This window comes from Phyllostomus hastatus, unplaced genomic scaffold (genome assembly GCF_019186645.2).
Source record: "Phyllostomus hastatus isolate PE091 unplaced genomic scaffold, TTU_PhHast_1.1 phas_contig_62, whole genome shotgun sequence".
Classification (NCBI taxonomy): domain Eukaryota; kingdom Metazoa; phylum Chordata; class Mammalia; order Chiroptera; family Phyllostomidae; genus Phyllostomus; species Phyllostomus hastatus.
This window is the reverse complement of record NW_025333921.1, coordinates 3,103,247-3,120,440: the sequence shown is the minus strand read 5'-3', so window position 1 is coordinate 3,120,440 and position 17,194 is coordinate 3,103,247. Positions and strand designations below refer to the sequence as shown.

The window sequence follows — 17,194 nt, the reverse complement described above, 5'->3', positions numbered from 1 at the left end:
TTATAGAAATAAATAGTAAAACATATAGCTGTAGTGTGTTGAGTCATATTATGAGTATCCAGATCTGCATTTAAGTAAATTTATCAAATATGTATGATGCACTGCTATGTGCCATGAATATGGTAAGCAGTGGTGATATAGTAGTGAACAAAATAGCCTAATTCTGGCCCTCTTAGAGTTTCTAGTACAGTGGGGAAGACAGCCATGGAACAAGGGTATATAGACATGAAGGCTATTCCAAAAGAGTAGGCAGTAGTGCTTTGGAAGTGTAGAGCAAAAAGAACTAAGCCACCCTCCTGGGTTGGGGAAGGAATCTATTTCAGAGTATAAAGTAAGCCAGCAAAGATGGGTGAAGATAAGAGATGTTGAATACTGGGATCTCCTAATGAATGGTCATAAAGTGCCTGTTGTTTTTGGAAATCAGTGATTCTAAGATATTGACTAATGAAGCATGTTTGATGTTATTGGAGAACCTCTAGAAGTTAGATCTTGTTACGATGTGCTAAGATTGTAGACCAAGACTCTAAAAGCACAAGATTATTGCTTCTGGTTCCGATCTACCAGACCAGGTCCCAATCACCTTCTGCTTTTTGTTCATTTTCTTTCCATCACCCATTTTCCTTCCATCACAACAGGCATCACATGTTTTCCCTCCCTCACCCTAACTCTCTTCCGACTGCACCCACCAAACCATAATGCTATAGAATACGATGTTTTCCAAAATATAGTACAAGTAACTGGTATAAAAAGACACTTAGGTAGAATGAGGACAAACTTTTTGACAGTTATGAATTTTTTTTATAAACTCCTTCCTTTTAAATAAATTCAATTAATACTAGCAAGTCAATTTAAAGAAATATATTGAGTAAAGAAAAGTAAAGCAACATTTGGGAAACATCATTAGAGCAGGAGTACACAAACTGACGATTTAACTGTCTATAGCACTCATATTTCTTCTGTTAAGTGGGAATAACAAGACCTGCTTCACTGATATTGATAAAATTAACACGTCCTTAATCCATAGCTGAGTTTCTTATGCATGGTAAGTTTTTAATAAATGATAATTTCCTCTTTCTTCCCTTTCTTATTGTCTACATGCTGACCTTCTAGCCCCAATTCTTAATTGACTTTTTCTATTAATGAAAAAATGTAAGATACTGCCCATTGACTGTATTTCAAAATAAAATCTTGAGATAATCTTGTTATAATGTATTTTCTAAAGTGAGGTTAGGTAGATACGTAGATACGTAGAAATAGACATAGTATACAAGTCAGTACAAAACAAAGTGTTAAAAGACTGGAAATCTTTTTCTACACTAATAGTCAGTAGGCAGAGAGCTTTAATATTACTGAGATTAAAAACTTGTTTTATTTCTCTCTAGGTGAAAAGGAAGAAGAAAAGCAGAGGCTTTTAAACTAGAAAAGAGGTGGACCCTCAGCTCCACCATTTCTAGCTGTGTGACCCTGATCATAAACTTGACCCTCTAGGCCTTGGTTTCCTCATCTAATGACACCCACTACCATACAAGGCTGTTTAGAAAGTAGAGACAATGTATGTGAGGCACGGAACACTATACTTTGCTTTAAATAAGTGCTAAAAAACATGATTATAGTTATTATTTTCAAGTTTATCTATTGCTCATGACAAAACTATATGAATACCTCATTGTAGAAAAGATGCTATTACTCTGAAATCTTTTCATGAGAAAAGCCTTAGTTTTTTTGAATATGCAAAGCAGTATCAGTCAGAATTCATTGTAGATAACAGAAGCCATTCTTATCATTTTAAGCAGGTGTCTTATACAAAGTTTAAATACAAAGGTTTTATACACATCATCATCGAAAGGCCTAGAGAAGCAAGCAGGTACTCAGCTGGGCCATTAGAAGAACAATGCAAAACAGGCCAAACTAGGTGGGAGGCTGTTCTTCCATAAAGAAGCAGGAAGTCAAGTAATGGGCCAGCAGCTACTGGTTCTGGGAAAACATACTATCCATCCAGGGTCCGGAAGCCAGGGCCATTGTGCTTGGCTCCAGAGTAGGGTTGCTACAGAAAACACAGGACACCAATTTAAATTTGAATTTCAGATCAACAACAAGATAATTTTTAGTGTGTGTCCCAGGCAACATGACAGATTTATACGGGAAAAAAGACTGTTGCTCTGAAATTCAACTTTAACTGGGTGTCCCGTATTTTTATTTGTTAAATCTGACAGCTACACTCTGGAGCCACCCAGAGCCTACTGTTATAACAGCAGCAGAAGGTGGCCTTGCAAGATGCTGCCTCTTGTCAGTCTCAGGACTGTATCAAACTGGCAGAAACTAAATCACATTGGCAATTCTGGCTGTAAAGATATTTGGGAGACACCACTCTTAGCTTTTCATTCTCTGTATTATATTAGAAAACATGCAAGAATTACAAAGGAACATATTAAAAGTAGACAATTCAGCACAATAGCTGTACAATATTATTGAGTAATTTGATTTGGAGTTTGATTTGTATTTAACAAATACATGTATCTTAAGCATCTGTTGTTAAATACTCTCTATAAACAAAAAAGAAACAATACTGAACAAAAAAGACAAACTTCTCACAGAGCTTATATTCTAGTGAAGAAAAAGTACAACTAATGCAACAATTAATATAATTAACAAAAAATATATAAATTACAAAAATGCATGAACTTAGGAGTAAAACCATTTATAATCCTATCAGTCCTTCTTCCATCTTGATGCAAAAAAGTAAAAACCTCCTTATCTTTTTCTCCCTCAAATTTTCCTACCAGAGACAATCATTAGAAACAGTTGTGTATGTGTGCTTGCACATACCTACATTTTAATAAAACTAAACCCAGTCACTAAGTTCTATAGTAGTGGAAAGTACAAAGGTTCAGTTCATCTGCTGAAAGGGTCAGTACTCACAAAGCTAATGAGAAAAAAACGAAATCCAGACATCTCTTTCCTCTTCTTTGGGATCCTCGGAGCCTGATTCTGCTCCAATGTCCATCTGGGAGTCACTTCCTCTACCCCCAGGCCAGGTGCCTTCATCCCACTGGCTTTCCCTTTACCCTCACGATCTTCTCCATCAGAGAAGACTGACACAGTCTGAGTCAGAATGGAGCATATACAGGACACAGCAAACCTCTTCCTGGAGAGCATTGATGAAGCATTGATCAATTTCCTTATGTCTAATTGTTATTTGCTGATGGTAAAAGATCTCCAGTCCACTGGTGTGGGGATGGAAGGAGGGAGATGAAGGAGATGAAGGGGATAGAAACCTCCCTCTGTGTTGCTCCCCCTGCCCCATGCTCACCTTCTCTCTCACACACAGTTAAGTCTTACCTCCTTGAGTTGTAACTCCTGATTCGGGGTGTCTGACTCTGACTACATGACCATGTTTTCCACCCATTTCCCCACAAAAACTCTGCCCCAGCCAGTCTCTAAACATGCTTTTTTACTTTTCCACTGCTGTCCCTCTGTCCTGACACCAGTCTACACAGAAGACCTTACTGTTCAACACTCCTGCCCATGGGCCTTCATGCTGCTCAGGATCCAGCTTCTGTGCCTCTTCCTTGGTTGGGGTGAGGAAGCAGGGAGTGAGGCGGTGGAGGGGAAAGCTAGCAGATGTGTATGGAGGAGGTTTTATAGTGGGCAGCTGAGGGGTTAGGGTTGTCCCAGATGAAACATGGCATAAAAACTTTACACTACTCTGACTTTCCATGAAATAGAATTAGAATAAAATGTACTAACAAACTGATAAAAATAACGCACATATTGACAGTTTCTTTAAAAGCATATTGCAGGCATCAGCAGTTCCTGTTCCTGCCTGTACAGGAAACAGCCTTGACCATGACTTCGGTTGATGCACATCCTCCAACTGCTGAGACTTGGCTGGCACTGACCATATCAGGACCAGCAAGGACACTGCTTTCATGTCCACAGTCTCTCCCCAGGATCTCTTTGTTTCGCTTTCCCTCTCCTTCCCTATAAAAACCTCTGCCTGCACTGAGATGTTAAGATGGATTTTTGAGGACATGAATCTTCTCAAGTCACTGGCACCCAAATAAACCACTTTCCTTCTCATGAGCACCTGTGTCACAAGTTTGGCTTTTTGGGGCAAGCAGGTGGAACTTGCGTTTCGTTTCATAGAGAGCACAGCTGCAGGCAAATGCATCTGTGCTGTGACTTTATCAAGAAATGCAAACCCAGGAAACCAGGAAGGGTAACAAAAGGGAACAAAGCAGGAAAGAAAGAAGCACTAATAGAAGGCAAGTTTTGAAACTGTCCACCAGTAAGTGCAAACTGATTGCATATCCTCCCAGCACTATTCTGCAGGAAGCTGTCTCAGGAAACTCCACCAGAGATGCAGGGAAGAAGAGTCTATCTGTTAGTTCCTTTCTCCCGCCATCAAGTTCACTTGGCAGGGACTTAGTTCTGCTGCACACCCACAGAGCATGTGGCTGGGCACTGAGAGAATTCCACAGCACCCCATGCCTCAGCACTGAGCGATGCCCAGGCCAACAGGTGAGAGAGGTGTGGCTGTGCATCAGGTGAGGGGCTGGCTGTGGGTGCATGAGGTTGGTCTGAATCTCATCTGTGGCTGGGGTTGGGACTAAAGAGTCTGCAGGTGACTGAGAGAGAATAATCTAAGCAGCTTATTAAACATGTGTCTGATTCACCATTTGAAATAACTCACTAATGATGACCTTATCCTCGAGTGGACCCACATATCATGCCAAGAAAATTTACTCAACAGTGTGAAGCCTTACCACAGTGCCTTACAAATGAAAATCCACTTTCCCCTGTGAAAATCTGGCATGTCAAACTAAAATCAAAGGGAGCTAAGTGGACAAAGGTTTTTCTTTTTGCCTATAATGCCTGATCTTGGTGAAAATGGGTCTCTGAGGAGCTGGATAGGTACTGGGAGAATGAAACTAAGAAGGAAAATAAATTGAGTGAAGCAAGTCTGAATGAATTAAAAGTTAGGAGACCTTGTTACTATCAGTGAGATAAAGGAAAAGGGGTTCTCTGGTCCACTCAACAGATATTCTAGAGGACTTCCAGTCAAGATGGCAGTGTAGGCAGACATGGTTCACATCTTTGCACAACCATATATCAAAATTACAACTAAAATATACAACAGCCATCACTCTGAACCATCAGAAATCAAGTTGAATAGAAGTCTGACAACTATGGGATTAATGAAACCACATCCATCCAGACTGGCAGGAGGGGTGCAGACACGGAATGGGCTGTTTCCTCACTCACATGTGGTGGATATAAATTAAGGAGAGATATCTTGAGAGCAAGGAGCCCAACCCCACACCAGGCCCCCAGTCCAGGGTTCCAGTACCAGGAAGATAAGTCTCCACAACTGTTGGCTACAAACACCAGCAGGGATTGAGTTGGTGGAAAAAACTGTTGAGAGTCCCAAGCAGTTCCTCTTAAAGAACCCACACACAGACTCACCTACTCATACTCACTCCGTCTGAGCTCCACCACTGGGGTAGTAGCTTGAAAGGCACCAGTGGCATAAGGGGAGAAACTGAAGTGTCTGGCATCAAAGTCAGCAAAGGCCATTGTTCCTTTTCTAAACCCACAGAGACAGTCAGTTGGTGCCATACCTGAGACTCCATCAACCTGGCTAGCAGTATTTGTTCTGCCTTGGAGATCTTCAGAGACTCTGCCCCACCCAATTTATGGGACCACCCAAGCTGCTTTCCTGTGTCAATGGCTGGTTTTGGCTCATGCTGCACAACTTCTTAAATCCTCTCAAACAAGCAATAGCTGGTCTCAGTGAGCCCCAGGCCTGGCAGTAATAGCTGCCAGCCTAGATTCACAGCTTGGCTTTGCCTGAGATTCTCCAAGCCCAGCATGAGTAGCAGCCATCTCAGCTTGCTTTATAGCTTAGGTAGAGTGGCCTCAGGTAAAACACAGATGAGGACTGACCCTGGCCTGCACCACCTAAGGAAACCCCAGGGCCAGCGCACCCAGGGGACAGTACAGACCACATGGGAACATCACCAATCTGCCCCTGCATTGCTGATCCTCCACTGAGGGCAAAGGCTGGTGGTTAAGTGATCATGGCCAATTGTTGAAGCTGACTGGCCTGGGTAAATCCCTCTCATTGATCTGCCAACAGCAACCAAGGCTCAAATACAAGAGAAGGGTGTACTCAGCCCATACAAAGGGTGCACCTTGAGTACCCAGCTTAGGTGATAGGGGAGGTTATGCCACTGGATCCTATAAGACACTTACTACATTAGGCCATGCTACCAAGACACGGAGTCATAGCAGCTCCACCTAATACATAGGAACAAACACAGGGAGGCTGTCAAAATGAGGAGACAAAGAAACATGGTCCAAATGAAAGAACAGATCAAAACTCCAGAAAAAGAGCTAAGCAAAATGGAGATAAGCAATTGATCAGATGCAAAGTTCCAAATACTGGTTATAAGGATGCTCAAGGGACTTAGGGAGAACCTCAATAGCATAAAAAAGATCCAGTCAGAAATGACTATACACTATATTGTGGCAGGAAAAGAAAACTCCAAAAGTTTCTTATGCTCTATAACTGTAACACTTGCAAAGTTTCACACAGGACTGTAGAAGCTGACAAGTCGTAACCAAAGCAACGGCCAGTTACTCAAGGTCGTACACAGACTCCCATGATAAGCTCCTGTGCTCTGTAGCTTCTGCAAATTCCTCCTGAGTCGTCTCTTTGTCTCCCATATAAGGTAGCTAGACCTAACTTCTGCATTCGGCTTCTGTAACCTTGCTTCGCCACGTAAGTAGGAAGCCCGGGACTATTTAAACCCCGGGAGAGTGAGGATCGGGGCTCAGAGGATTTGGATGTTAGCCACCCCCTCTGGGCCCCCGGGTAATAAAGTTTGTGCTTCATTATCTCCCCGCGTGTGGGTGGATTTTCCACAACAATATTATTAAGTTCAGTATATACTAATTGAAATAAAGAACAATTTATAGGGATTCAAGAGTAGAGTGGATGAAACTGAAAATCAAATCAATGATATGGAACATAAAGAAGCAAAAAGCAATCAATCAGAACAAGAAAAAAGAATCCAAAGAAATGAGGACAACATAAGCAGCCTCTGGAACAACTTCAAGAGGTCCAACATTCACATCATAGGGGTGCCAGAAGAAGAAGAAAAATAGCAAGAAATTGGAAATTTATTTGAAAAAATAATGAAAGAAAACACCCATAATTTGGTGAAGGAAATCAACATGCAAGTCCAGGAAGCACAGAGAGTCCCAAACACAATGGATGCAAAGAGGCCCACTCCAAGACATATCATAATTAAAATGCCAAAAGTTAAAGATAAAGAGAATCTTTAAAGCAGCAAGAGAAAAGAAGTTAGTTACTTACAGGGGAGTTCCCATAAGACTGTCAACTGAGTTCTCTAAAGAAACTTTGCAGGCTAGAAGAGTTTGGCAAGAAATATTCAAAGTCATGAAAAGCAGGGACTTACAGCCAAGATTGCTGTATCCAGCAAAACTATCATTTAGAATTGAAGGGCAGATAAAAAGCTTCCCAGGCATGAAACAACTGAAGGAATTCATCATTCCTGAACATTATTATATGAGATGTTAAAGGGACTTATTTAAGAAAAAGAAGATCGAACTATGAAGAATAAAATGGCAAAAATACAAATCTATCAACAATTGAATCTAAAAAACAAACTAAGCAAACAAGAACAGAGACAGAATCATGGCTACAGAGAGCATTTGGATGGGTGCCAGATGGGAAGAGTGTGTGCAGGAATGGCAGAAGAGGTGAGGGAATTAAGAAGTACAAATAGGTAGTTACAGAATAGCCATGGGGGCATAAAGTACACTATAGGACAGAGAGTAACTAAAGAACTTACATGCATGATCCATGGACATGAATAATGGTGTGGGATTGCTTGAGGGAGTGGGTGGTACTGGGTGGAGAGGGAGCAAAAAGGGGAAAATCAGGACAACTGTAATAGCATAGTCAATAAAATATAATTTTAAAAAACAACAACCAAAGTAGCACTAATAATAAAAGAGATATCCTACAAAGAATTTTTAGCTGTTTTACTTTATGTTTCCTTGTCAACTTCTACGAAGTGTTAATTAGAAGTACGTGCAGATTTTTAAAAAATATATGTCTATAAATTTACATTAAAGAGGCAGAGGAAGCAATTTCAAGGAACCAGATGTTCAGAATCTCTATGGGTACTATCCTGGAAGGGAGACAACATGAAGAAAATGAACATATAATCTGTTGGAAGAATATGAGTAGCAGGAAAAATAAAGGCTTGAATAGACATTGTTTAAAGACGGAGAAAGAAATATGGGTAACTTTAATTGTTTATAATTATCAGCTCAGTATTTATTTTTTTAAGTTGGATACTGTTGAATACATTATGAGTAGATACTGGCAAAAAGGCTGAGGTTTTTACAATCATGCAGTATTATTTCAAAAGGAATTATTTCACTTTAAAGAACATACTTGAAGTATTAATATTCCTTAAGAAACAGTCTCATTTACATTCTGCTCCCTATGAAGAAATTCAATTATTCAGTTGTTTCAAATACACATGAAATGATCTAAATGTTTTAAAATTTTAGTAATATAAGTGTTGTTAAAATGCATTAAAGGGTTGTATTAGAAGACTAAACATAATGAATACAATAATGAAGATAGTGCAACCTTTGTTTTAAACAATGAATACACTTCAATTTCTGGTTTAACAGTTGTGTAAGCTGCTGCAGAAACCACAGTCTATGTAGCCATATCACTGGGCATATTCTTGAAGATCAAGGGCTTGGTTATAGTCAGCCATAGCTTCCTTAATCACACCCATTTTACCACGAACTTCTGCTCTAAGATTGTATATCAGAGCATCATTAGGCTTCAAAGACAGAGCTGTAAGAGAAAAAAAATCAAAATATGTTTTATGCTAATGCTCTAAAAGTCTCATTTTTTGAAAAATAAAATTTTTATAACAACATTAATATTAAGTGTTTGCAAAAATTTTTCTTCATATGTACCTAATTATTTACTTAAATTTAAAATATTGAATCTTTCTAAGAAAATTAAATTGGGGAAATAGTACAACGTCTTTCTTTGAAAGGCTGGCAATACTTGTGTATGGTTTCCCTAATAATTTTCTGCATCTTAGTTTACCAATGCTGTAAGTTATTGCATAAAGGAAACCATATTGATTACATTAAAATATGAGGTATAAAAACATTCATTCTAACATACACATATCTAGACAAATAGACCTGATGGGTTTATTCTTTTTATTTAAACAAGTATGTTATTTAAAGATAAATACATCAACCACTGTAATCTTCCCCAAACCATTGAAAAAAAGTACCTTTACTTAGGTCTTTCTCGGCTAATTCATATTGCTTTAAACAACAGTAGAACTGTGCTCTGTTAAAATACACTGCAGCCCAAAAGGGACAGCTTTCAACTACATTTGCAAAATCTTCTTTAGCTTCTTCATACTTCTTTAATAATGTATTTGCAATAGCTCGATTCATGGTGGCACATTCATTTTCTGGATCATACTTCAAAGCCTTTGAGAAATAGTCACTGGCCTATAAAATGTAAAGATAGTGATAATTTGAATATATTTTAATTGACAGCAATACAGCAATTTGAATTACTTTTACTCGTAATATAAAATTAAGGCCAATGGCATTTCCAGGGTATTGTGAAAAGGTGAAAGATTTATATGATCTGAAGAGAAGCCAGAGTATCCAAGGTATTGTAGAAGCATTTTATCCCAGATACAGATAATAAGAAGGTGCACTGTCTGTAGGGAACACAAAAAACAGTAATAAAACTGACCAATAGTCGGCCTGCTTTTTGTTATCATCATGTGTAGGCAACTCTAGACAATGTCAGTAATAAAAAATGAAAGGAGACTTGACCACACAATGCAATATGAAAATGATATATTTATAGAACTTTACACTTGAAACCTCCAGAAATTTATAAACCGCTGTCACCCCAAACATTTAATAATTTAAAAAAATAAAATAAATACTCCTTTCTGTTAAAATACCCTAGTGCACTGTTGGTGGGAATGTACATTGGTGTAGCCACTGTGGAAAACAGTATGGAGTTTCCTCAAAAAACTAAAAATGGATCTGCCTTTTGACTCAGCAATTCCACTTCTTGGAATATATCCCAACAATCCTGAAACACCAATTCAAAAGAATATATGCACCCCTATGTTCATAGCAGTGCAATTTACAATAGCCAAGTGCTGGAAACAGCCTAAGTGCTCATAGTAGATGAGTATATCAAAAGCTGTGGTACATTTACACAATGCAGCAGTAAAAAAGTAGGAATTCTTACCTTTTGTGACAGTATGAATGAAAATGGAGACTATTATGCTAAGTGAAATAAGTGAGTCAATGAAAGACAAATACCATATGATCTCACTTTTAAGAGGAATCTAACAACACAAATGAATGACCAAAATAGAATCAGAGGCATAGAAACATGGAACAGACAGCTGGAAGAGGAGAGAGGGGAGATGGGGCTGGCTGAAAGAAGGTAAAGGGATTAGTCAAAAAACATTCATGCGTGACCCACGGACATGGGCAATGGTGTGAGGATTGACTGGGAATGGGGGACAGGCTGGGTGGAGGAAAACAAAGCAGGGAAAAAAATGGCATGACTTTAATAGCATAAACAAAAACATATTTTTTCAAAAAAGTGAAATCCTTCATTACCCTAACCCCACCCCATAAATCCCACAGCTCAGCACTAGAAAAAGGTAAAAAAGAAAAAAAAGGGTCACAATAAAAAGATAAATTATAAGTTAGAAAATTAGCATGTTTCATAGGAAAACAGTGCTAAAGAGATGAATAAATTTTGAAAACAAGGTTCTAAACCATACCAAAAAGGGATAAAAACTCAGTTATACTATGAAAAGCTACAAGGATGGATGAGCAAAGGTAAAAGTCAGCTTGTCAAAAGATCAAAGACTGTCGTGATTCACAGCTCACCGTGAAAATGGAAGGGACCCTTCAAAGTGTGGTCCATAGACCAGTGCTGGGGTCTTGATCAACAACAAATTAGGAATTTTTAACAAACTGGTCATTTACCACGAATGGCTTGAGATTCTGATTAGACACCCTACCACTCAAGGTAGGACTCTCTTCTCAAACTCCATGATGAATTAAAATTTCACTCCTACCCTAAAACTTCCCTAAAGGAAAAAGTCATTTTCCACAACAGAGCTTGCTCTCCAGTTCCTCACCACTTGATTTTTCCCCAGCACACCACAATCTATCTTCTACCTACCTGCCCCTAGTCTGTGAGTTCTCCTCTTCTTAAGGTTGAAGATGTCTTCAAGCCCAATAGACATTTTCTAGTTATTTTCTTCCATGACATTTCTGTGGCATGAACACTCTTGATCTCACCTTCCTTCTTAAAACTCTTTGTTTGAAACAGGATGTCTCCCTGGTGTTTCTCCTACTTATCTGTTCATTTTTTTATCAGTGTCCTTCACTGAATTATTTTTATTGGTTTCTCAGGGATTTTTCCTCAGTACACTTCTACCATTGGTGAAATGAAATGTTGATAGCATGGTGGCCAGTAGCCCAACCATGAAGCTAGATTTCCAGGTTCAAATCCTGGCTCTACCATGTATTATCTCTGTGTCTTTGGGTGAGTAACTAAAGCTCTCTTTGCCTCACTTTTCTCACCTGTAATATGGAGCTAACAAATAGAACTCTATGTCCAGTGCTGCCATAAGGATTAGGTGAGCTAACAGTAAAGTACTGAGAATGAAACCCAGAATCCAGTAAGGACTCCATCATTATTGACATGTCATTTTTCCTAGTGTCTACAAATGAAGAGACATCATGGTCCTCAGGCAATATTTTGTGTACTTAGCCCCTTAAGGTTTTTGAGAGACAGTAAGATAAGGATTTTGTGACCCATCTCATCCTACAATGGCAGCTATTCTACGCTGTATTTGGAGTGTGGTTGAAGGATCTGTTAAAAAGGCAGCAGAACTGACATCCTTCTGTGAAGAGCTGAAGGAGAATTTACTCCTGAACAGAAGGTCAGACACAAAATCACTAGAAATGAGGCAAGCAAATGATTCTAAACAGGGTCAAGACTTCCTTCAACAAGCAATTTAGGCTTTGCTTTAATTCACTAATAAATGATTAACAAAGGTAGCACAATAATACATCATAAAGGCATGACTTCAGTCAGGTAAGAGTAATGCCTATTATCAGCTAAAGATAATAGAACTCAGTACAACACAATAGTGCACTTAACTTTGAACAATTTAACTTTCTTTTAAAACTTCCAAAATATATTACTTAGAAAATGAAAGCCTATAAATATAATATGTTTTTCTGAAGTACAGAAGTATTAACTATGAAACAATTAAAGGCCAAAGACACCAACCACAATGGATGGTGTTGATTTTTTAATAATTGTTATAATGCCCTCATATTTGTAATTAATTAGAAGGCAGATCCAATTATTTTTTAAAGTCACCTGTAGTCATACATGTAGCTCATCCAAATGTGGTGTAAAATCATTAAGTCACCAATTCATGATAAAGAAACCAAAACACATATGTGTTTTAACTTTTAAGAGATTATTTGCTCTGACCCTTTCTCTCGACCATAAATCTTCATTCCAGTATAGTCAAAAACAAAAGTGAGGGGAGAAGAAGATAAAGAATTTTCTCCACAAAGAGGCCTAGAGTATATTAATACAGCTGAATATTATTGAATAATATTGAATATTGAATACTGTTCTCAAAGTCTGCTTGTCTCTGGAATGAGTTTGCACTGTGCAAATGAAGCATCCAATATACCAAGACAGAGGACAAAATACATTTTCAACAAAACATCTGCCCAGCTAATGGCAAATGACATAGAGACATACTTAAAAAACAACAACAACTATACTTTAGATTTAACTGAATAGTTTCATAGATGATGCCCAGAGTTACTAAAGAAAAATATATTGAAAATATGAGGGTCTCCTTTTCATGTGGATCTGAAACATTTATGGAAACAGAAAGTTGCCCTGAACAACATCATTAACTCTACAATGTCGGGAAACATTGCTAGGACCCAGGCAGACAGCAGTCTGAATTTGATGAAGTTTAAAGCAGTTGACCCTGGCTTGTCAGCCTAGGGAAACATTATCATCCCAGCTGTCCACTGAGGTCTGACCTATGACAGTCTCAAGCCTTACAGAATTATACCTCCGAAAATTCTGTGTCCCAGCATCTATCCTCACCACTGAGGTCAACCAGGCTCACCACAGGGATCAGCAAGCTGTTCAGGGTCATGATCTAACTTGGGAAAGAATAAGAGCTAAACGAAGACAATGGCAGAAAACACAGAATGGAAGGGACATGTTTGAGAAAAAATAAGCAAAATGGACAGGATTAGATGAATGAGTAGAGGAAAGGAAACTTATAGTTGATGCTGATGTTTTCACTCAGGTGGCTTTATGGAAGATGGCATCTTGCATTGAGAGATGGTTTATTCGAAGAAGCACCACACTGAGGGTAAAGGATATAGAAATTCTGCTTGGGCCCTAATGCACTTGTAAAATACCCAGTTTTAGCAACTGGTGATAAGTATGGGTTAGGAGTTCAGATGAAAGGTGGAAACTGACCTGTAGTCTAAACATGGGTAAAGACAGGCTTCTAAGTAAGGAAATCTAGGGAGAAGAGGAAGGAGTATGATTCCTGGCCCTAAAGAGCTTTCAACCTGTTTGGAGTGAGGAGATACAAGATCAACACACAGACACAGCTGCAGAGTGACACAAAACAGTCCTGAATTTGTATAAAAACAATTGTCCACAAAGCAGTATAGAGTCAAGACCTCATTTTAATTCATAACCACAAACCTCAAATGAGAACTTAATATTGTCTGATATATGGGAGGGATCACTGCATAAACTAAATAAATGTCTAACCTCTATGATGTACATTTAAAGCTAATATAAAATATTAATTGCTACCTGTAATTTTAAATTTTTTAAAGAAAAAAAATAAAGAATTGTGCACTGAAAGACAAAAAAAAAGGAACTTAATGTTTTTTGCTATAGTTCCCTAGAAGGTTCACCCTAGCACTCTCTAAAACAAGCATTTCACATTTTCTCTTTTCTCTGCAGAAGCTCTAGATACCCTGTTCCTGTTTTTAACTGTCCACCTTCAACTAATAACTGATGCTCGTATTCCATAGAGAAAATATAAACAATAGGAATGCCTACTATCAGTATCTGCCAAACTGCATATATCTCTTCCCTGACCCTCAGCCTTCCCTCACACCATAATGCACAGTGTGCCTTATTCCAAGCAAAGGCCACCCCTGTGACTTCCAAACTCTAATTCCATCAAATTCTCAACGATTTTGATCCTAATTATCCCTGCCACTCTCTCCTGCATCAACAATTTCTCCTTTTTCTACTAGATCCTTCTCATTAACACAGGACCCTCTAATCAGTTAACTCTCATCTTAAAAACAAAAACAAGAACCAAAAAAACACTTATTCATCCACTCTGGCTATCACCCCAAATCCACTCTTCTTCTCCACAGAAGAATTTCTTGAACCAGTTGAAGTGTACTGAATTCTTCCCCTCACATTTTCTCCATAACCCTTTCCACTTAAGCCACAGATCCACTGCTGTTCCAATGATGTTCTTGTCAAAATCCTCAGTGACTTCTTCTATCCTCCTCTTCCTTGACATCTCAGTGGCATTTGACACAGGACATGTTTCCCTTCTTGAAGCCCTTATTGTCAAGAGTGATATGCCCTCCTGCTTTTCTTATCATCCTGGTTGGGTACTCCCTTCTCAGTCTACTTTTGGGCATCTCCTCTCTGCTTCAATTTTAAACATTGGTGCTACCCAGGACTCACTCCTAAACACTCTCTCTCCACCTATACTATTTACCCAGGTAATCTTATATAGTCCCACAGATATGCTAATAATGATGTAATAATGCTTATACGAGACTGTAATAGGCATGTATTGCTACCAATAAATGTAAGCTACATCATAAAAGAATCCTCAGCTCTGTATTCTCAGGGTGTTTATAAATAAATGCGAAGCATATGGTAGTCACATCATAAGTAAGTGAAGAGTGAAAGAATGAAGAGTGACATGAAATAGGAAATATTTTCCGAATTTTTCCAGCAAAATATAAGCAAGAAACATAGCCTCTTCACACATAAAGAAGCCCCCAACATCACTTTATTAAGGAGTATGGTGACAGTGTTGGGTGGTGAAGGAAAATATAGAGGTGACAGGTGTCAAAAAATGTAAGCAATAAAAACAACCTGTTTTAATGGGTACATCATTTTCTCCGGACAGAGTGGCTCAGATTGGGGCATCATCTCATAGATCAAAAGATCACATGTTTGATTCTTGGTCAGGGAACATACCTAGGTTGTGGGTTTGATCCCTCCGTGGGGATGCATATGAGAAGGTAACCAATGGATGTTTCACATCTATTATTTCTTCTCTCTCTCTCTCTCTCTCCCTCAAAGCAATGAGGAAAAAATCAGTACATTATTTTAGGAGGCAAGGTCTGTGAAAAGCTCAGAGAAACATGGAGCTTGTGATAGCCCCTTCCAAACCAGGATAGGCTTCAGAGGACAAACTGTAAAGTCCTTTACTACAGCACCAGAAGGCACCAAACAGGAAAGTTATCATGGTCCATTCCCTTATTTACCACAAGAATCTCTGCTATCAGAATTAGAAAATAATTTATTATATTCAAATATGAATAGAAGAAAAGTAATTCCCCTGTCTTTCTGGTAAAAACAAAAATGAAAAATAACAACTTAATTTTTGCAAAAATAAAAACTCTTCAGAAAAAACATTTCTATAATCTAGATAAAAAATGATAACATTTCAAAATAAACTAGAAAAATTATTATAGAAGCAACTGCATTTAATAAAAAGAAGGATTTCAGAAAAGAGGTGGCCAGGAAGGTATAACATGGAAATAGGATAGGACTAGAAAAAATATTAAAAGAAATGAATTAAAAGGTCTACAAGGGGACAATAAATATCTCAAAAACACAGTAAAGAAAGATGTGAAGGCAACAAACGCAAAAAAGAAATTAAGAGATTAAGAAATGAAGCCCTGGCTGGTGTAGCTCAGTGGATTGAGCGCGGGCTGGGAACCAAAGTGTCCCAGGTTCGATTCCCAGCCAGGGTACATGCCTGGGTTGCAGGCCATAACCCCCAGCAACCGCACATTGATGTTTCTCTCTCTCTCTCTCCCTCCCTCCCTTCCCTCTCTAAAAATAAATAAATAAAATCTTTAAAAAAAAAGATTAAGAAATGAGAAAAATGAAGCAAAATGAAAAAAAGAAAAAATAGTTGATATATATATATAAGTCAAAGGAGGGGAATTTATTGTTGTTCATAATAAAGAAACTAAAAGCATAGGGAAAAAAGGGTTTAAGAATACTTTTATAAAGGTAAACACTCAAGTAAACCTGTAAGCCTTTCTCAATATCAGAAAAACTGGAAAAAATTAAACATACCATGGAACAAAATACTTTTAAAATACATGAGAATGAAAATGTATGACATAAAATAACAGAATTAAGACCGAATGTATTGATTATACCAAAATGTAAATGGGCTTAACCTACCTATTAAAAGACATATTTTCAAATTAGCTTCTAACATAAAATCCAACCCTATAAAAGAGACACATCTAAAACAAAGGATTCTAAATGGTGGGAATGAAGGGAAGGGCAAAGGAATACCAGGAAAAGGCAAACCAAATGGAATCAGAGGTCACGATCTTCATATGAGATAAAGTAAAATTTATTGCAAACAGCCTTAAAGATACAAAGAAGAGCATTTATAATGCTGAAGGCTACAACATATAATGCATATATAATATATATGCATACCTATATATGAAATAATGCAGCAACATATTTTCATAAAGCAGAAATTACAAAAAATATAAAGAAAACAATATAGGACTGAACCAATGATAGGATATTTAAACCTTTCTCAGTGAAAGGTCACCCAAATGGGACTTCCAGCCAAGGTGGAGGTGTAGGTAGATACACTGTACTTCCTCGCACAACCAAAAGAAGGACAACAATTTAAAAACAAAATACAACCAGAACAGAAAATCAAACCATATGGATTGCCCCTTAACTCCTCTGACA

General features: G+C 38.1%; 1 protein-coding gene across 1 annotated transcript in view; it reads right to left on the bottom strand.

Annotated features, from left to right (window-relative positions):
* Nucleotides 1–8,382: 8,382 nt before the first annotated feature.
* TTC6 (tetratricopeptide repeat domain 6) overlaps nt 8,383–17,194 on the bottom strand; it is a 227,119-nt gene continuing 218,307 nt past the window's right edge. Inside the window, exons 31-32 of the mRNA XM_045848545.1 lie at nt 9,366–9,591; nt 8,383–8,908 (exon numbers count right to left, since the gene is read on the bottom strand). Of these exons, the coding sequence (XP_045704501.1) occupies nt 8,778–8,908; nt 9,366–9,591 (357 nt within the window). The 3' untranslated portion in view covers nt 8,383–8,777. The remainder of the gene's footprint in view (nt 8,909–9,365; nt 9,592–17,194) is intronic.